At 37.8% G+C, this 21,670-nt stretch overlaps 1 protein-coding gene across 5 annotated transcripts in view; it reads left to right on the forward strand.

Annotated features, from left to right (window-relative positions):
- VPS8 (VPS8 subunit of CORVET complex) overlaps window positions 1–21,670 on the forward strand; it is a 247,168-nt gene that overhangs the window by 118,628 nt on the left and 106,870 nt on the right. For all 5 annotated transcript variants that reach the window (XM_032875548.1, XM_032875551.1, XM_032875549.1 and 2 more), the window contains 6 exons: window positions 3,330–3,401; window positions 9,089–9,208; window positions 10,493–10,549; window positions 14,104–14,186; window positions 14,926–15,010; window positions 15,800–15,898. In XM_032875548.1, the coding sequence (XP_032731439.1) occupies window positions 3,330–3,401; window positions 9,089–9,208; window positions 10,493–10,549; window positions 14,104–14,186; window positions 14,926–15,010; window positions 15,800–15,898 (516 nt within the window). The remainder of the gene's footprint in view (window positions 1–3,329; window positions 3,402–9,088; window positions 9,209–10,492; window positions 10,550–14,103; window positions 14,187–14,925; window positions 15,011–15,799; window positions 15,899–21,670) is intronic.

A 21,670-nucleotide genomic window follows, 5' to 3' on the forward strand; every position in this document is an offset into this window, starting at 1 on the left:
GCATTCCCATGGGTGCTCCTCTACCTCTCTCTCTTTCTCTCACTCTTATTCTCACTTCTCTGTGACCTCCCTCCCTCCTCTTCATAGCAGCTTCAACCCTTTGCTCCCCTAAACCACGTCTCCATGCTTTATGCCTTCTTCAGTGTAGCCTCTTTTCTCCCTTTAGTTGTGGAGTTTGTTCTGTCAGTCTTCAGGTCAATTTCTGGTGTATGTAGGATGATTTGATAGTTACCTAGTTGTATTTTTGGGACTAGGCGAGCCTAGGGTCCTTCTACTCTGCTGCCATCTTCTTCCAAACCAGTTTTTTCCTTTTTATGGCTGTATAATTTTCCATTTTATGGGTATACAATTTGCTGATCTGTTCACCAGTAGATGGTCCTTGGAGTTATTTTGTGTTTTAGGCTCTTATGAATACAGCTATTATGAACATCTACATAGAGGCCTTTGTATGGACATACATTTCTGTTTCTCTTGAGTAAATACTAAAAGCTAGAATTGCTGGGTCTTTTGTTAAATGTATTCTTTTACTTTGTCAGAAACTGACATGCTGTTTTCTAAAGTGGTTCTACCATTTTACATTCCTACTAGAAGTACAGATGAGTATCAATCAGTTATTCATCTCACCAACACTTGGCTATAGTTGATCTTTTAAAATTGACCATTCTAAAAGGTGTGTGGTGGTATCTCGTGGTTTTTATCTATATTTTCCTTCTGACTAATGATATTAAGCATCTTTTCATTAAAATAGATTGTAGAGAAGATATGTTTGTCATCCATATATTCTGTTTGGCAAAATATCTGTTCGTTTTTTTTTAATTGTGTTTATTTTCTTGTCTGGTTTTAAAACTTCTTTACAAATTTTAAATACAAGTTCTTTATCAGATTACATAAGCTTACCAAATGTTTTCTACCAGTCTAGTGTGTCTTTAAAGACGAACAGTTTTGTTCAAAGATATCACTCAGAATTGATTGTTTGGGGTTGTTTTTACCATGTATACTGTAGGCCTTTTCAGGGTGTCAATTCATGTCTTTATTTCAAGAAAGTTTTCTTGAATTACAGATTGAAGTGCTTTTCCTACTTCATTATTTTGTATTTTGTCTTAAACTGCAATTATTTGTGTGTTGTATTTTCTTTATCTTCTTTATTTGTCACCTTTTCTCTGATCTGTTTTACCTTCTTATTTAAATTTCATTTTCTTCGTTCTTTTCATTTATGTTTTCTAGTTCTCCTATTTTACTTTTGGTCATGTCTTTTCTCCCCAGGGTGGCTTGTATGCCTTTGTACTTCACAAACTGTGTCATTCTCCATTAGGACATCTTTGCATATTATTCCTCTCACCAAGCATTGTATAAGTAGAAGCATCTTTGTGGAATGATAGTGTTTTAATAGTGATACGCCATGGTAGTGGCAGCTGTTCAACCAAAATATGTGATCATGTATATCATAATATTCATACTGTGGTATATTACCACTTAATTATGTTTATAGAAGTAAATGTTCAGTATCTGTTTCAAAGTAGTGAGTACATGCTGCCAAAAAGGAAAATAGATGAGAAGTTCTTTTTTACTAGTTGTCACTGCTGTTGCTTTTTAATACAGATGTTAATTCTCCACGATTTTGTGTTTTCGTTGAATAGCATTTGTATTAGCAGATAATACCGTCTATTTATATCTGCAAAGTGACCTCTCACTTTGGCAAGATGGGGTCAGGGTAGAGTTATGTGTTTGTGTTAGTGTGTTCATGTTTGTTGTTTTTGTAAACCTGCAGGTAGAACTGAGAGACTTTCTAGTTCATCTTTCTGTCTTTAGACAGGGTAATATTTAACCCACTTAAACATTAAAATATCTTCTTTTTGAGTTTGCAGATTGAGAGTTCCTACAGTCTCCTTGGTAACTTGTGTCAGCATTTTTCAACTAACTGGCAGCAAAGTAGTTTAGTTGAAGAAAGAGTTTTAAAAAAAGAAAAGATTCTGTTTTTCTCTGTCATTAAGCAGACAAACAAGCATCCATTTGTTTAAAGCACTTAGTGTGTGTCAGGAAAGTAGAAGGAAGGGCATGCTAACTGGAAAACATCATGAGGAGAGGTACTTGGGAGAAGTTGGGGAAGTTCAGGGCCCATTTACACGGTAGCAGTATTTGGGCTGAATGTAACCATGATGTAGTCTTGGAAGTTGATGGCTGTGAAACTCCTTTTTTTTTTTTTAATCTAATCATTTAAATTTTTATTTATTATTTATTTTTAAAAGATTTTATTTATTCATTTGACAGACAGAGATCACAAGTAGGCAGAGAGGCAGGCAGAGAGAAAGGGGGAAGCAGGCTCCCTGCTGAGCAGAGAGCCCGATACAGGGCTTGATCCCAGGACTCCGGGGTCATGACCTGAGCTGAAGGCAGAGGCTTTAACCCACTGAGCCACCCAGGTGCCCCATAATTATTTAATTTTTAAATGGGACAATATATAGTTTATTTTTTTAGGAAAATAAGCAGTAAATTATTGGTGTATGGATTCAAATATTTCTAAGACTCACATGTGCTACATGAAAACCAGAGGAAAGATCTTCAATTCTTTCATCATTTTTATTACTTAATAAATAATTTCATTTCATTTTTTTGGTAGCGAACACCATTCTTATTCTCATATATGCATTTTGTAAGTATTAGGTATTTTCAGAATCTGACGCTGTCATTTACTTTGGTGCATGTTCTTTGAAAATATATTTGGCTCTACTTGCACAGGGATATGAAAGTGCTATAGTTGGCAGTGTGTTGAAAATAAAATACCTAATCTTTGTGTGTGTAGGCTTGAGGATTTTAACATTGTGATGATTTTAGCATAATTTTTGGGAAATATCTATCATTGAACATCATTTTGTTTTTAGTTGTCATGGAAATGATGAAAGTTATTTTTCAGGAAAGTTAATGAACTGTACTTCAGCTATTATTTTCAAAGTGTAGTGGGAATGATGGCAGAGCATGTAACCTGTAGTTCATCTTCTCAAACCTTTGTTCACAAGTTGCGTTTTGTCATTAGTGTTTTTTTCTTTTTTCGTTGCCTATGAACTTTCTCAAATTGCTCTTTGGTAGTGTGATAGTTGCTATATTTTTATACTTATTATTAATTTTTCAAGTCCCAGGATACCATGCAATAGTAAATGCTATAGCTTTCTGCCTAACTTGCTAAAAGCAACTTATTATTTAAAGGTATATAAGGTAAAACCTGATGAGGAATGGTTACCTTATTTGGGATTTTACCAGACTATTAAGAATTTAATAACTTGTTTCCTTCTAATATTTGCAAATAATTATTTTTAAAAATTTCTTCCTGCTAGACCTTTGAAGATTTTAAAAATGACAAGCAAGCTGTAGAATATCAACAACGAATTGTGGATATTTTGTTGAAAGTAAGTATTCTGAGAATAGATGTCTTTGTATTGATGTTTGTTTGTTTGTTTGTTGGGGGGAGAGGGTTAGAGAGAATCTTATGCAGGTTCCATGGCCAGTCTGGAGCCTGATGCAGGGCTCGATCACATATCCTGAGGTCATGACTTGAGCCAAAATCAAGAGTCATATACTTAACCAACTGAACCACCAGGTACCCCGTATTGGTGTTTATTTTAAGAAAGCTGAATTGTTTTATAGCAAGTTCTAAAATGATCCTCTTTAATGAAGCAGTGTGTTCAAGTCATTTAAAAATTTTATTGTGATATCTTTGTCTTTCAAACCTGAATAAAATACTAATCATTTTTTTTTTTAAATGTATTTCAGCTGTAGACTAGATGTAGGATATAAGGTACTATTGTGAAATGCATATTGTGGTAGTGGCTGTATCAGTATGATTATGTGGAATAATGGTGACTAACTTCAGAATGCTTTGAGAAAATAATTAATGTGAAGAATCTTCTTCCATCTCATACCAGCCTTGCTGTGTTGCTTAGTTGATACTGTCGTCTGACCGTGGCACTGAGATGGTGGGCACAACTTCAGAATGATTAGAGGCACACAGAGATGATCATCTCAGTTTAAATCTAACCAGATTCAGTCCAAAGCTATTTTGAGATCCATGCTACTGCTAATGAATGAATGCAGAGACAGATTCTTTTCCTTTCCATCTGCACAGCTTGAACCAGGCCAGTTTCTTCTTATAGTTGAGATCTTAGAATTTTCATCCTGTTCATTTGGCTGTAAAATGGAGGTGTCTTCCTTTTAGTGAATTTTAGATTATTTTGGGTAAGAGAGCAAAATCAAAATGTTCTCTAATTGTGTATGACACTAATGCATTGCATTTATAATAGTTCTTTATAATTTTCAAAACACATTTATATACATTATCTTATTTGAGCCATTTATTGACCTTGTAAGATAGGCAGTGATGAATATGAGAATAGGATTTGCTCAGCCTCCAAATAATGCCAGTTTGATCCAGGTAGGGGGTGTGGAGAATTTTTACTTGGGTCTCCTAAACAGTCTCTCTATACCTAATCTTGTCTTTAGTTTGTGATCTTGCCTTTTATTCTTCTGTGGCTCCCTATTGGATCTTTAGATTGTGATCTTGCCGTTCTTTATTCTTCTGTGGCTCCCTGTTGGTTCAGTTGGAATTAAGTTCCACTGTGAGAGAAAATCAAAATAACAATAGTTTAATTGTGATGGGAATTTATTTTTCTCATGAAAGTCTAAGGGTCAGCAACCTGTTCTAGTAGAGTGGCTTCACAGACTTACCAGGGATGCAGATGCCTTCTGCTTTAGCGGTTGTTATTCTTAGTACACGGTTTCTGTCTTTGGTCCAGTGGACGGCTCTAGCCATCACCTGAACATTCTAGCCAGTCTGAACGCAGAAAGAGATGAAGCAGAGAGTTTCCTCTCTCTAAGAAGACTTTTTAGAAGTTGTATACTACAATTCAGCTTATAACATGTTGATCAGAACTTAGATATATTGCTTCTCAGCTGCTAAGAGAGACTGAGAAATGTACTTCATGTTATGGGTGACCATGTGTTTAGCCTAAAATGAGGAGTTCTGTTTCTAAGTTAGGAGGGAAGAGCAGATGTTGGAGCACAATTCCTGGTTTCTGTCATACTCATCTGAAGTTGTCGAATATGACATCCAAAATCCTTCTGTATTTTCTGGTCCCTGATTACTTCTTTATAATTGCTCTCTTCTCCTGTCCCTGACACACCCCCTGTGGCACACACATTCTTTGTATTAATGAACTTCTCAACCGTATTAAATTATTGCGATTCATTAAACTGTGTCATCTCTATGTCTTACGTTCTTTGTGTGAATTTCCTTTCATCCCATCATGCCCTTCCTTCCCTTTCCCCGCCTGGCAAATTCCTAACCATTTTCCAAGACAGAACTCAAATATCATCCACAAGAAACTCCTTTAGAATCGTTTCCACACTTTGAGTTTGATTAGTTGTCCCTTCTCCATGTTCATACTTACGCTGCACATGGCACGCTGTGAGGGAATTGTTTACAGGTTTATTTTCCTGCCTGGAGTTGAGTTTCCATTAAGCAGAGACTATGAGGATTTTTGTGTGTGTGTCACTGTTTTAACATGCCCCGAGTATGTCCAGCACAATGTGTGCATGCTGGTAAGTGTTCAAGACATGTTTGCAAGTTGAGTGAATGGGAGTTTGAATTTAAAACTGTGCCAAGTTGGAGGAACAATCCAGATGAAGAAAATAGTGCTCCGTGAAGTACTTCAACTATTACAGTTGGTGAATTGCTACCCTTGTATATTGTTTTGTATTGCCTACCTTGGGTCATTGAAGATTGAACTCTTGAGATTTTTTTCTCATTTCTGATGAGAGAGTCCTATTAACAAGTGTGCTGCTGACAGAGCCAGTGAACATGGGAATGCAGCAAGGACCAGAGAACTGGATGAGCATCAGAGCTAAGGTGATACTATGTGTCTGAATGACTACAGACATGGAAATCAAAAGCTGTTCCTTTGTGACTTTATATAAGATTGCTCAGAAAATTTTTTTAAGCGTGGTTCCTGGAATAGGTAAGAGAAGAATGGAGAGAGACCAGAATTTCGAGGATGATAACTGTTAGACACTTGGTAAGGTGCCAAGGGAATTGGCTGAGAGTTAGAAGTGTTTTCTCAGAAGGTGTTTCTAGGATCAGTTGGTAAAGCGGTCCACACCTAGAGAGTAAAAGGATGGGGAAAAGCCGAGTGGAGCCATAGCTGGGCCCAAAAGTTGAGTCTAGGAAAGCACCTGCGCACTGCAAGGGAGTGATGATGGAGTATCTTAAAGCGATAGAGAGTTCTTTGAATATTGTCAGTTGGAACTTAGAAACACACAAAGATTATAACTTGAAGTATTCTCCTACTGTGGTAATGAAGAATTATGCACTTGAGCAAGCTGTGGTTGCCAGACTAAAGCAGGACGAGTTAAAGAAAGGGGTATACTGCTAGCAAAATAGGAAGCAGTAGGCCAAAAGCTGTGCCCTGAGGGAACATTTTACAACAGGAGCAGTCTTACACTTGATCTTCGGGTGAGAGTGCGAGAGGGAACAGGACAACCAAGGGAACGGGACCATCAATGGATGAGACAGTTGGTTGTTTGGCTAATCCCAGACAATACCTGATCTCCCTTCCCTGTGTTCTGCATTTTCTTTCTTTGCTGATGGCGTCATCGTCGGAACTGCCTATCAGGCCCAAGTCTGTCATTGTTTATTCCTCCTTTAGCCACATGTTTCCACTCAGGTAAATCCTTGTCCTGTTGTCATCCTCTCTGCAGGGCCTTTTGCATCTGTTTCTGCTTCTGTTTTCATGATCACCGCCCTGGTTCAGACCTCCTTGTCTCTCTGTTGGACCCCTGCAGTCACATGCATCTTACCTGGGCTCTTTATCTATTTTAATTCTTCCTTGTGTTATTTTATCCTGTTCACTGCCAACTGGATAATTTCCCCAAGTGTAGTGAGATCACAATTGGATCTCCCGTTGAACATGTTCAGTAGCACCCCAGTTTTCTGTGGAATAAACTCTAGATTCCTTGGAATGACACTTGAGGCCTCGTCTTTTCAGTCTGCTATCTCCTCCTCATGCATGCTGCTACATTCTAGTGGAACACATAGTTTCTTCAAACACACTCGTGTTTTCCTGTGTCTGTGCTTTTGCTCACACTCTTCCCTCTGCGTTGGTAACTCTCTCATTTCCAAACTTTTCTCGTTTCTTTTCAAATTCCCTTTCTCATTTTCTTCACCATGCTTTCATAACCATATGTTCCTTCATAATGTTGGTCACATTGTGCCTTTTATTTATTTGTTTTTTAAGATTTTTTATTCACTTATTGGAGAAAGAAAAACAGAGATAGTGAGAGAGAGAACACGAGTGGGGAGGAGAGGGACAAGCAGGCTCCTCAGTGAGCAGGGAGCCTGAGGTGGTCTTGAACCCAGGACCCTGGGATCATGACCTGAGCCAAAGGTAGATGTTTAACTGACTGAGCGACTCAGATGTCCCCACAATGTGCCTTTTATTTCAGATTTGTTACCTGATTCTCCTTGCTTTCTTACTGATTACCTGAAGGCGTTTCCCTTTCCATCTTACACCCAGGAGGTAGACAGGAGGTGAGAGCTCATTCAAACCAGAGGAGTGATTATGATTGGATAACTGTACGTGCTTGTAACAAGCCTGTTACCCGAAACCATTTGTCTAAGGAATTGCTTGTAGACAGGGCAGAAGTCATTTGCTTCACTGATTCCTGGGCTAGTTGACTTCCTTTTCTGGGACACTTTCACTCTCAAGTTAACTTGCTTTAAAAAAAAAAATGTATTGCAGAATAATGGACATACAACATTATACTGGTTTCAGGTATATAACATAGCAAGCGATTCAATATTTACATACATGAAATGGCTATTGCAGTAAGTCTAGTTAGTTACCATCTGTCACTACACAAAACTGTTGCAATATTATTGACTTCCTTATGCTGTACATTTCATCTCTGTGTCTTATTTATTTTATAACTGGAAATTTGTACCTCTTAATCCCATTTGCCTGTTTTGTTTAATCACGTCCTCTCCTCCCCTCTGGCAACCATCAGTTTGTTCTCTGTGCCTATGTGTCTGTTTCTGTTTTGTTTGCTTTGTGTTTTAGATTTCACATATAAGTGAAATCATATGGTATTTGTCTTTCTCTAACTTACTCCACTTAGCATAATGTCCATCCGTGTTGTTACACCTGGTAAGGTTTCATTCTTCTTTATGACTGAGTAATATTCCACTGTATGTTTGGGGGTGTGTATGTGTATGTGTATGTGTGTGTGTGACATACCACCTCTTCATCCATTCATCTGTTGATGGAATTTAGGCTGCTTCCGTAGCTTGGCCATTGTAAGTAATGCTGCAGTAAACATAGGGGTGCATCTATCTTTTTGAATTAGGGTTTTTGTTTTCTTCAGATAAATACTTAGAGATGGAATTCCTGGATCATACTACTTTTAGTTTTTTGAGGAACATCCATACTATTTTCCACAGTGGCTGCACCAATTACATTCCTACCCACAGTGCATGAGTCTTTCCTTTTCTCTACATCCTTCCTTGACAGGTGCTCTTTCTTGTCTTTCTGATACTAGCCAGTGTGGCAGGTATGAGGTGGTACCTCACTGTGGTCTTGACTTGCATTTCCCCAATGATTAGTGATGTTGAATATCTTTTCCTGTGCCTTCAGGTTAACTTACTTTTAAACCCCAGAATTGCTCTCTTCTTCCTGTGTTGGTAGGCAGCTTTTTGGTATGGTTACTTAAATTTAATTTAAATTTAACTTTATAAGGATTCTCTTTTAAGAATTCCAGAGGGAAACATGTTTAATATTTCTTCGAAAGCCACCTCTGGCAATTCAGTTCTTATCCAAATTGTGCCGAGAAGTATGCCAAAAATCACTGAAATGTTTTCCTTTCAAAATATGAAAATAGTTTGTGCTCCTTCTCTAAAATGGCATTGAACTCCATTGAATCCAAAAGAGTCTATAAAAGAATCTTTTCCTGAGTCTTCAGTAATAGGGCTTCTCGCCACCTTTCTAATGGTATAATTTTGTGTCAAACCAGATGGTATATGGAGTAACTGGTCTCTTTTGCTCCCCAGGTTATGGTGGAGAATTCCGATTTCACTCCCTCACAAGTTGGGTGTCTCTTCACCTTCCTTGCCCGGCAGCTTGCAAAGCCTGACAATACCTTGTTTGTAAACAGAACCCTTTTTGATCAGGTGCGTGTCTTTAATGATGAGAATTGGTTTTATTCTCTTTACTGCTCATAGAAAATGACTGGACTACACATTTTCTTAATGTAATAGCCTAGCAGGTAAATGTCTTATCAGGTAGGTGCCTGGTCTGGTTTTTAATTTGGATTAAATTAGTTGTCTGTTTTTTTGATGTTGTGTCTGGATAGTATGACTTCGCCTAGTAACTTGCTATCTTGGGAGTATGGCTTGTGAAGATTGGTTTATAGAAATTTTCACTCGCTGTTATTCTCTTGCTCTAAATTGCCTAGAATTCTTTGCTCAAGAATTTTTCAATTTAAGAATTCACACATCTCGTTGGTAGCACGTCTATGATGTTGATCATCTGGAAGACAGATTATTATTAGAAAGTCTGAATTTCCCTATACATGACTTTGTCTCTGAGGTTATCTCCTAATCCCAGTTAGATATCTTCTGTATATCCATAGACAGGTGGCAAAGAAAACACTTTTTATCTGGAGAAAGTTCCCAGTAATGACTAGCATTTATTGAACACTTCATAGTACCAGGCTCTGTTCCAGGGTTTTTTTGTTTTGTTTTAAAGATTTTGTTTATTCATTTGAGAGAGAGAGCACAAGCAAGGGAAGCAGCAGAGGGAGAGGTAGAGGCAGGCTTCTGGCTGAGCAGGGAGCCCAAATCAGGACTTGATCCCAGGATCAGAGGTTCCTGACCTGAACCAAAGGCAGACAGATGCTTAACCAACTGAGCCACTCAGGCGCTCCTGTTCCAGGGTTTTATATGTATGTGTTGACTCATTGCCATTGTATTGGTAGCCCTGAGATTGGTATTGTTGGTACCCTCTGTTCTGCAGATGAGGAAACTAAAGCCTGGAGGGGTTATGTCACTCATCCAAGTCCATACTTAATAAGCATTATTATCAGCAGTAAGTGTTGTTATTAAATGTTAAAGAGGTTAAGACTCAAATTCAGGTGGCCTGACTCTTTAAAGTCCATGCTTTGCCCGGGCCATTGTATTCAGGGATCTTAAGGTTAAGGTGTACAGACTGCGCTGTCTTCCTGCCATGTTTCTGAATAGTAAGGATAAGATAGATACATATTAAGTTGTTAACATCCTTGAGCCTGCTGTGCCTTCTGACAGGCCAGTCAGGAAGCCATATATCTGTGGGGCTTGTTATGGCCAAGTGTGAATGAATTGATTATACAGAAAGGGTGTTTCCTGTTATTTTCGTTACTACAGCATTATGGCATCCATGTTAGTATCCAATAAAGAAAATACCTTTTCTTTCACCAGGTCCTTGAATTCCTCTGTAGTCCTGATGATGACTCCCGACACTCTGAAAGACAGCAGGTATGAACTACTGGAACTCTTTTTGCTAAAGGATGGGAAAGAGGACAGAATACGCTAGAAAGAACCCTTCTGTGCTAGACATCATGAAAAAAAGGGGAAAGTTACTTGTGCCAAATCCTAATACTGTGCTAGATGGTGGCAACCAGAAAATAGTGTGGATAGTTGTTAAAGGTACACTTGTAAACAATTTATATCAAACTAAATTCTTAGGCAGACTGGACTTGTCTGCATTCAGCATGACATCAAAGAGAGTTACTCATCCTTCTCTATGAAGTCGCAGCAGTTGGCACCTGTTGTGTTCTGCTTTCTGCCTGGGCCATTTATCTGCTGTGGCCATTTATCTAGCTGCTGTGGCTCTGAACCAGAAAGGCTGCAGGCTCCTGAGTATTGGGACATCCAACTTTAGGGAGTGTCCTATAGCCCCCCTGCATTAGGGGTAAACATTTCTGGAGACTAGAATCCATCTGTCGCTCCACTAATCACTATGAGATTGTAACTGTTTGGTTACCACTTCTTTCTACTTAAGTCACTTTGAGTGTCTCCCAGGAGTAGGATTCTCTCAAAGCTTACCGCACTATAACTGTGAGCACGAAGAGAGCCTACTTTTTTTTTTAAGGGATAGAATCCTTTGCAGCTGTCTTTTTTTTTTTTTTTTTAAATTTTATTTATTTATTTGATGGACAGAGGTCACAAGTAGGCAGAGAGGCAGGCGGGGAGTGGGGGGTAGGCAGCTTCTGCTGATCAGGGTGCCCGATGTGGGGCTTGATCCCATGACCCTGGGATCATGACCTGAGCCAAAGGCAGAGGCTTTAACCCACTGAGCCACCCAGGCGCCCCAAGAGAGCCTATTTAAAATTGATGGCCAGAGTCTGTCAGATAAGCAAGCTACAAAATATAAGTACTTGCAGAGCTATGCTGGCCTTTTTTCATGGTAATAGTGCCCAACAGCTGGAATGTTGAGACTCAGATAAAGAACAGAGGATAGCAAGGTAACCCTTTTCCCTGCACAGCTGTGGCAGAGACTGCTGCAGAGAGAGTGACTGATAAAATTTTGGTTGTCTCAAATTATATTGAATACAGCTAATAATGTGGACCCCCCTCACTTTGCCCCTATTTCTCTCTTGGCAGGAAGAGTGAATGATGGTATGTGTGGTGTTACTATATAAAATGATAAGTGCTTTTAATATAAAAAACTAAATTACACAGAAATAAAAATCAAATCTAAATGTAAAAGTCAAACTGAAAAGTAATCCTTATATAGTAGTGCTGTACTTTTGGAAGTCCCCTTTGAGACTATCCAGGTTTTTTCTCAACTCATTTGAGAAATAAGAAAATTGATACAGTAAACTGCTCAAGTTCACAACTAAGATTAGAACCCCCTTCCGTCCCTTCTAATCTAGCACTCTTGTGTCATGTGTTATGTGTAAAAATTGGTGTCTGCAGTGATTTTGAGTGTTTTCTGGTTGTATGCTGATAAAATTTTAACAACTGGTTCCCCAGGTGTAGTTCTGATACAAATGTTGGTTGATATTTTCAATATTTAAGTGAATAAAATGAAGACACAACAGTGAAAGCGTGACAGAACCCACAGATCCATCAGCGAAGTGACTTCTGTGCTCAATTCTTGAATACTGGAAAAATAATAACTTAGTTTTTTGTGCTATGCACAGTATAATGATTCTGACATGCACACTTTTAAGTTTGATTGCCTTATTTCCAGCACTCTCTTACCCAGGGATTGGCAATTTTTTTTTAATTTTTTTTTTTTTTTTTTTTTTTTTTTTTTTTTTTTTTTTTTTGTAAAGGGCCAAAGAGTAAATATTTTAGGCTTTGGAGGGCATGTTGGCTTTTGTTTTTATTTGTTTTACATACCTTAAAGATACAGTAACACCTGATTTTTACAGCATTTGCTAATTTCCCTAGTGTAAGTACCGATCTGTATGGCTGATTTCAGCCTACCAAGATGATGTTTTTAATCACGGAACTGGGAAGAGATGCATAGTACCATCCCCTTATGTAATATTTCCACCATACAGATGCAATAACTAACCCCAAGAGCATGTGTAGTAAAATGTAGTAAAATAATTGGGAAGAGGTGAGTTTTGAATGTTAATTACTTTTTAAAATTTAGTGAATTATAAGTTTATATAATTTAATTTTGTAACAATTGCTGTGCTTAACAACTGGCATACACAATTCCTGAAAATGTAACAGTCAGCTCTATTGAGTTGGTAAGACTGGTTTCAGCAATGGCATTTCTATTATGTTATTCCAAATTGAGGTTCCCAGGACATGGGTTCACTCCATGGTTCTGTCTAACAGTACATTACAGTGCTCAAAATGGACCGAATTAGGGTTCTGAAAAGTAAAATAGAGATAGGTTTCATTTCTTCTCCCCCTTTTTGTCTTTGTTTAACTTAAAAGTTAATCAGTTTCCTGTGTTAGAAAAATACTTTGTTGAATGGTTTCCTAAAGTTCTGGAAGGGTGTTCCTTTGGATCTTGAACTTCAGTATAAGAGAAAGCTTTCTCACATTGTCCTATTGACTATGTAATGATTCTATTCTATTTTGAGGTTTATTTAAAAATATTAATGATTCAGTCTCAACATCCTAGTCACTTTTTTATTCATCTACTTGGTGTGGTAAGGATTAATTATATGAACCCCAGTGTGTGTTTGTTTTTATGGTAAAATATATATACCATAATATTGATTTTAACCACTTTAAGTATATCATTCAGTGGCTTGAAGTCTGTCTCATTGTTTTACAACCATCATCACCGTCCATCTTCAGAACTTTATCTTCCTCAACTGAGACTCTGTACCCATTAAACCATAACTCCCCAGTACCATCTTCTTCAGCCCCTGACAGCTACCATTCCACTTTCTACTTTGACTACTTTGAATTTGACTACTTTGGGTACTTCATATGAATGGAATCACACAGCATTTGTCCTTTTGTGACTGGCTTATTTTGCTTAGCATGTTTTTAAGGTTCATCCATGTTCTAGCAGGTGTCAGATTTCATTCCCTTTTAAGACTGAATAATATTCCATTATATGCATATACCATACTTTGTATTTCCATTTGTCCATTAAGGGACATTTGGGTTGTTTCCACAATTTGCCTCTTGTGAGTAATGCTGCCATGAGAAACCCCAGTGTTTAATTAGAGAAGTTAACATGTAAACATGGATATTGCCTGTGGACACTAGATTTTAAAGAACCATGAGATATTAAAGCACCAGATAAATATATGGACATTTTTGGCTTAGTGGAGGGTTAATTAGATAGTCTAATAAGACTTTATTTATAAACACTATGACATTCCTTCCATGTTTGAAAAATAGAGCCATTTATCTTTTTCTGAGACTTAATTACAGTATCACCAACATTATGATGGTAGTCTTCTGGTACCTTATACATGGGAAAGCCAAGCCAAAACTTCAAGTAATATGACCAACCAAGAAAAAAGTTACAGTTTGTGTAGTTGAGTGGACTCTTATGGAGCTAGTAAATAAAAGTAGATTCCAAAGTGTTTATTTTAAATGTTCAGGTCCTTTTAGAATTGCTGCAGGCTGGAGGCATAGTTCAGTTTGAAGAGAGTCGGCTCATCCGGATGGCAGAGAAAGCAGAATTGTAAGTTGTTTTTAACGTATACGTTAGTTCCCATATCCTAAGTTACACTTCTCTACCTGGAGGCCCAGTTGATGCATTGCCAATTTTTAATTAAGAAAGCTATATAAATAACAGCAGAAAGCCTAAATGCGAAAGTTCTGGTCTTTCAAGTCTAGAAATTAAGTTACATTTGCAGAAATTAACACTGAGTAAATTTAAAGTGCTTGTGCATTTGTTTTAGTATGAAAATGAAGTAAGTCTTGTGATTTACTAGTTTAGTTTTTCTTTACTTAAAATTTCCATTGTTTTTTAGATTTTTGTGTTACCTTATTCAAACATATTCTAAACAGTGCAGAATTTGAGATAACAAATAAGATACAGTATGTTAACATTTATCTCACTTGTTGACTATTTCATTTGCCATATTTAATTCAACAGAGAAACATCATATAGTTTAATTGATGACTAATAGATTAACTGGTTTTATGTGACACATTGTTGCTTTAACATTTATTTTGTACCCAGCTTTGAAATTTCTTCTAACATATAGTATTCATGTTCAGCAGCATTTTAAACATGTGTTTAGAGGAATGGCAGCCACTCCTGTCCCTTAAATACTGTAACTTCATTTCACAGTAGAAATAACGTCTACTATATTCATTTTTCTTGACCGTAACCTCTGTGAGCAAAGTTCTTGAAACAATAAGCTAATAATCGCCTGTCTATTTGGTACTCTGAAGTTTTCCCTTTTATGTTCTAGCTATCAAATTTGCGAGTTTATGTATGAACGAGAACACCAATATGACAAAATAATTGATTGCTACTTACGTGACCCGCTAAGGGAGGTGAGTTATGAGACTGCTTTACCCTTTTTTTCTTACTCAGTCCTCTCCTCCCCTTATTAGGTAGACATAACTATTAAGTAGGTATAACTGTTCAGGAGAAATGTTGGGACATCTGTTTGCTGATTCAGTGTTGGTTTTTTTTTTCTCCATTTATTTACCAGGTTTTTATCAAGTGCTTACTATTAGCCCAGTATACACTGATCATTAAAATAGATCTAGTTGCTGCAACTTTAGAACTTACAGTCTAGAGATGGAGACTGACAGGAAACCAGATACTTAATTACAGATGTGATGAGTGCTTGAGAGGAGAAAATGGGTGCAACTTGGGAAGATATTGGGGAAACTGACTTCTACAGAGAAGCCAGGGAAGGAATCTCGGAGGAGGTAACATAGAGACTGGGTTTTGGAATTTGAGATGAAGCCAGTCAAGCAAACAGCCAGCAGCAAAGTATTGCAGGATAGGGACAAGGATAATAGAGAAGGGCATGATGTGAGATGAAATTAGGAATGTAGATAGGTTCTACCAAAGATAAAAGTATATGATATTCCCTCATTTGGTTAACGAATTGAGACCAAAATTAATTGGAGTGGATTTACAACTTCCAAGAATCTACCCTAAACATTAAATTCATTCTCTTTAGTGTCAGATTTCCAGCAATTTAACTAACTACAAGTGGCTTACCATCTCCAAATTGTAGATACTTACCAAGACTGTTACAGATAGTGGATAGTGATTGATTATTGCTTGAGTGAATGAATGAATAAGTTGCATTGTCTTGTGTTCTTCAGGAAGAAGTCTTTAACTACATTCACAATATCTTATCCATTCCTGGACACAGTGCAGAGGAGAAGCAGTCTGTATGGCAGAAAGCAATGGATCATATAGAGGTGCTGATTAAATTAAAACTTTTGAAACTTCTCCGTTTGTATGGATATGTCCCAAATCAAGTATACGCTAACTAAGTAACGCCCACTGTCATATTAAGTTGATCGACTTGAGGATTAACATCTTTTTCAGATTATTTATTTCATCTCGTATTTATATTCATAAAGTCCATGTGATAATACAATGTATCCTATCACGACTTCTGAAAATAACCCAAGTTCAATCAGCCGAATGACAAGCTGGAATATTGTGGGTTTTTAGAACCTTTGAATGACTCTGAGAGTAGTATTGGTCTTCCTCCCTGAAATGGGATAGGGAGCCATTCCCCCCAGTCACGAGGGGAATTTTACAAACAGTCCTCTAATGCATCTTTCTCTCCGATGTATTTCTCTCTCATATGTAACAGAGCGGCGATTCTCATTTTGTTTATGCATGCTGTTACAAGAATACAGGAATTGACTTTGGAGCAAGAACTTTTTAGAAAACGAGCTTATAAATACCTAAATGGAGAGACTAATGCATGTGTGATGAACATGTGATCACAGTGCATTCTTAGGAGGGGCCCCAGAATCGGTCCTCCTATTAGTTTGCTTAGATTCATCATGTACACTGCATCTCAAAAACCAACAGAGTTAGTCGGTTTTTTTAAATCTATTCTGTTTAATGGATCACTGATAATTAAAAAAAAAAACAAAAGTATAATGAAAGAGGTAATACTGCTTTGGAGATAATAAATCTACAGTTTTTCTCCTTGTAGCAAGGATCCGCTGGTGGAGGAACTTCTGGTGATGGGTTTAGTGCTGTAGTGAAAGATAGGTGATTATTCAGTATCTTTTTTTTTTTTTTTTAATTTCTTTTCAGTGTAACAGAATTCATTGTTTATGCACCACACCCAGTGCTCCATGCAATCCGTGCCCTCTCTAATACCTACCACCTGGTTTCCCCAACCTCCCACCCCCCCCCCACCTCTTCAAACCCTTCAGATTGTTTTTCAGAGTCCATAGTCTCTCATTATTCACCTCCCCTTCTAATTTCCCCCAACTCCCTTCTCCTAACTCCCCATGTCCTCCATGCTATTTGTTATGCTCCCCAAATAAGTGAAACCATATGATAATTGACTCTCTCTGCTTGACTTATTTCACTCAGCATAATCTCTTCCAGTCCCGTCCATGTTGCTACAAAAGTTGGGTATTCATCCTTTCTGATGGAGGCATAATACTCCATCGTGTATATGGACCACATCTTCCTTATCCATTCGTCCGTTGAAGGGCATCTTGGTTCTTTCCACAGTTTGGCAACCGTGGCCATTGCTGCTATAAACATTGGGGTACAGATGGCCCTTCTTTTCACTACATCTGTATCTTTGGGGTAAATACCCGGTAGTGCAATTGCCGGGTCATGAGGAAGTTCTATTTTTAATTTCTTGAGGAATCTCCACACCGTTCTCCAAAGAGGCTGCACCAACTTGCATTCCCACCAACAGTGTAAGAGGGTTCCCCTTTCTCCACATCCCCTCCAACACATGTTGTTTCCTGTCTTGCTAATTTTGGCCATTCTAACTGGTGTAAGGTGTTATCTCAATGTGGTTTTAATTTGAATCTCCCTGATGGCTAGTGATGATGAACATTTTTTCATGTGTCTGATAGCCATTTGTATGTCTTCATTGGAGAAGTGTCTGTTCATGTCTTCTGCCCATTTTTTGACATGACTATCTGTTTTGTGTGTGTTGAGTTTGAGAAGTTCTTTAGAGATCCTGGATATCAACCTTTTGTCTGTACTGTCATTTGCAAATATCTTCTCCCATTCTGTGGGTTGCCTCTTTGTTTTGTTGACTGTTTCCTTTGCTGTGCAGAAGCTTTTGATCTTGATGAAGTCCCAGAAGTTCATTTTCGCTTTTGTTTCCTTTGCCTTTGGAGACATATCTTGAAAGAAGTTGCTGTAGCTGATATCGAGGAGGTTACTGCCTATGTTCTCCTCTAGGATTCTGATGGATTCCTGTCTCACGTTGAGGTCTTTTATCCATTTCGATTATTCAGTATCTTTAAAAAATTGTTATACATATGGAAATTGATAAGAAAGGATTAGCTCAGAAATTTTGAGGAAACATTGCTTGTGATATGAATTCTTTGTTTGGGTTCCTGATGGCTGTAAAGTTTAGAGAGATGGGAAATGTGCACAGCATCTTATGTGAAACATGTGGTGTGAACGGTGGGGCAGTCAGTCACCAGGTATGTGGTCTGAAGTAATTGCTATGCTTTTTCATCTGTAGGATTGAGAACATACATGTTACTTAATGTTACCCTATTCCTGCTAACAAAAAATTGAATACATCTTGGTGGAAAGAATCCAAGAAAGCCTTTCTCTGTATACATTATATCTTTTTTTTCTTTAATCATTTTGTATTCTTTTTCCTTTCATCATTCCCTTTGTCTTCATAGTTGCATTATGGCTGCTTCTTCATTTCACTTCATCTGCATTACGCAGTGGTTTGAGCACATGGGCTCCAGATACCTGAAAATGAAACTGTGCCTCGTGATGAATTAATCAATGAGTAAACAAATTATGCAGCAGAAAACTCATACTGGAGAAACAAGAAGTATTTTTTACTGCACAACAGTTACTTCTGCAGGTTGTTTTCCCCACATCCGCACAGATTTTCACCTTGAACTTTTTAGTATTTCTTAAGGCCACAATTACAAATATATAGGCTTTTTGTTGAAGAACTTATGTGGCTGCAGTAATGTGAATAAAATCAACCTTCATTGTATAGGGGGAAAGGTCCTCAGAATTTTCTGACAGTAGACACAGTGCATAGATTAGTGGTTTCTTAACACTTGAGGGGTTATAGACCTCCTGTGAGAATCTAATGAAAGATTTGGATCCATATATTGTGCATATACTGTGCATGTACACAAGCTACATAGTTTTGTTTACAATCTCAGGGATCCACAGACCTCCTAAAAGCTATTCTTAGATTGGGTCTGTGGATTCTGGGTAAAGAATCTCTAGTTTCAGTGGTTTTTCCAATATAGAGAAAACATGTTTCTTTACATTTTTAAAAATGTTTTTCATTTTGAGGCACCTGGGTGGCTCAGTCAGTTGAGCATTTGACTCCTGATTTTGGCTCAGACCATGGTCTCAGGTTCAGAGATCGACCCCTGTGTTGGGCTCTGCACTCAACAGGGAATCTGCTTGAGATTCTTTCCCTCCCTCCTCCCCCTGACCCCGCTCATATACATGTGCACACACACTCTCTCTAATAAATAAATCTTTAAAATATTTTTCATTTTGAAATATAGAAAACATCCCCCAAAGTGCATAAAACAAGTGTGCAGTTTAATAACACATTTTAAAAAGCAAACATCCCAGACCCAGATCAAGAAATTGAGTTATTTCTAATACCCCAGACTCCTTTTGTGTATCCTTTTCTGATCACATTCTCTTGCCTTCCCTAGTGCGCCCAGGATCCTGGTTATTCTGATAATTTCCTGCCTTTCTATATACTGCTGCTGTTGCACATGCCTACATCTCTAAAAAGACATATGTTTGTTTTGCCTTTTTCTGAACTTTACATAAGTGAAGTTCTACTCTTTGAGGTTTGTACATTTTGTTGTAGTAGTTGTGGTTCATTTTAATTCTTGTGTAGTATTCCACTTTACAATTATATTAAAATCTATTCATTTCTACTGTTAGTGAACATTTCTATTTCTAGTTTTTGACTATTAAAAGAAGTGCATCCATGATCTTTTTTTTTTTTTTTAAAGATTTTATTTATTTGTTAGAGAGACTGAGCAAGAAGAGGGAGTGGCAGGCAGGCTCCCCGCTGAGCAGGGAGCCCAATGCAGGACTTGATCACAGGGCCCTGGGATCATGACCTAAGCCAAAGGCAGATGCTTAACCAGCTGAGCCACCCAGGTGTTCCATCCATGATCATTCTTATTCATGCACCTTAAGCACAGCATTTCCTGAAGGCAGTCTAGCATTATAGCATCAGCTGAGAACTTGATAGAATGGCAGTTTCAGTCTTTGCCTCAGACCCAGTGAATCTGAAACTCTGGAGGTGGGCCCAGCGGCATGGTTCAGTAGCCCTCCGGGTGACTTTGACACGTGCTAACATTTGATGATCTCTGCCCTAAGGCCTATATAATTGCCAGTTAATTGGGATAAATACATTAAACTTCACCATATGCCTGCATTGTATGAGATTCTCCATTAGCTCTGTATCCTTGCTAGACTTCAAAATTTTGCCAATCTAGTGCGTGTATCATGATATTTTATTATGTTTGAAATTTATGTATGCTTAATTACTAATGAGATTGATAGTCTTTTCTTGTTTATTGGCCATTTAAATTCCCTTTCTTGATGTGCTTGTTGAAGTCTTTTGCCCATTTTTCTATTAGAATATCTCTTGTACTTACTGATTTGTACTTCATCGTGTATCCTGAATCTTAAGTCTTTTTTCAGTGATACATGTTGTGGATGTCTTCCACTCTGTGGCTTTTTCCTGTGGTTCTTTTGAGAAAAGTTCCTTTTTTTTTTTAATTAATTTTATTTTTTTTAAACATATATTTTTATCCCCAGGGGTACAGCTCTGTGAATCGCCAGGTTTACACATTTCACAGCACTCACCATAGCACATACCCTCCCCAATGTCCGTAACCCCACCCCCCCTCTCCTAACCCCCCTCCCCCCATCAACCCTCAGTTTGTTTTGTGAGATTAAGAGTCATTTATGGTTTGTCTCCCTCCCAATCCCATCTTGTTTCATTTACTCTTCTCCTACCCCCTTAACCCCCCATGCTGCATCTCCTCTCCCTCATATCAGGGAGATCATATGATAGTTGTCTTTCTCCGATTGACTTATTTCGCTAAGCATGATACCCTCTAGTTCCATCCACATCGTCGCAAATGGCAAGATTTCATTTCTTTTGATGGCTGCATAGTATTCCATTGTGTATATATACCACATCTTCTTTATCCATTCATCTGTTGATGGACATCTAGGTTCTTTCCATAGTTTGGCTATTGTGGACATTGCTGCTACAAACATTCGGGTGGAGAAAAGTTCCTTTTTTTAAGGTAGTCAGATCATTAATGTTTTCCTTCTATTCTAAAGGAGAAATTCTCCTGTATTATTGCCTAACAGCTTGCTTGTTTATTTTGTTTTTGAATCTTAGGTCCTCTTGAAAGCAGTTTTTGCACTTGGTGGAATGGTGGTGTCCAATTAATTTTTAAAGTATGGATGTCCAGTTTTCTCAGAAACAGTTATTTTAAAAAGTTGCCTTTCCCCATTGCTCAGCAGTGCTAACTTTGGCATAAGCATATCAGGGATCTATGTGTTTAATCTGTCTTTCAGCGCTCTGTTCTGCTTCACTGCTCTCTCTCTGCATCAGTGCCACGCTACTAAGTACTGTTGTTTTGTAATAACTCTTGACACCTTTAAGAGAGTATTGGCTATTCTTGACCTTTTATACTTTATTTATTTTTAAAATTTTACTTCTCATATAGTTAACATACAGTGCTACTTTCACATGTACAGTATAGTGATTCAGCAATTCTATACATTGCTCAGGGCTTGTTGTGCTAAGTATACACGTCATCCTCTTCATCTGTTCTACCCATCCTCCCACCCCCACCCCCTCGGGTAACCATCCATTCTCTATAGTTAAGACTATGGTTTGGTTTGGTTTGGTTTGGTTTGGTTTTGGTTCTCCTTTGTTTATTTTGTTTCTTAAATTCAACATATGAGTGAAATCATATGGTGTTTGTCCTTCT

The sequence above is a fragment of the Lontra canadensis genome, unplaced genomic scaffold, assembly GCF_010015895.1.
Source record: "Lontra canadensis isolate GAN:19392208 unplaced genomic scaffold, GSC_riverotter_1.0 scaffold56, whole genome shotgun sequence".
NCBI lineage: Eukaryota > Metazoa > Chordata > Mammalia > Carnivora > Mustelidae > Lontra > Lontra canadensis.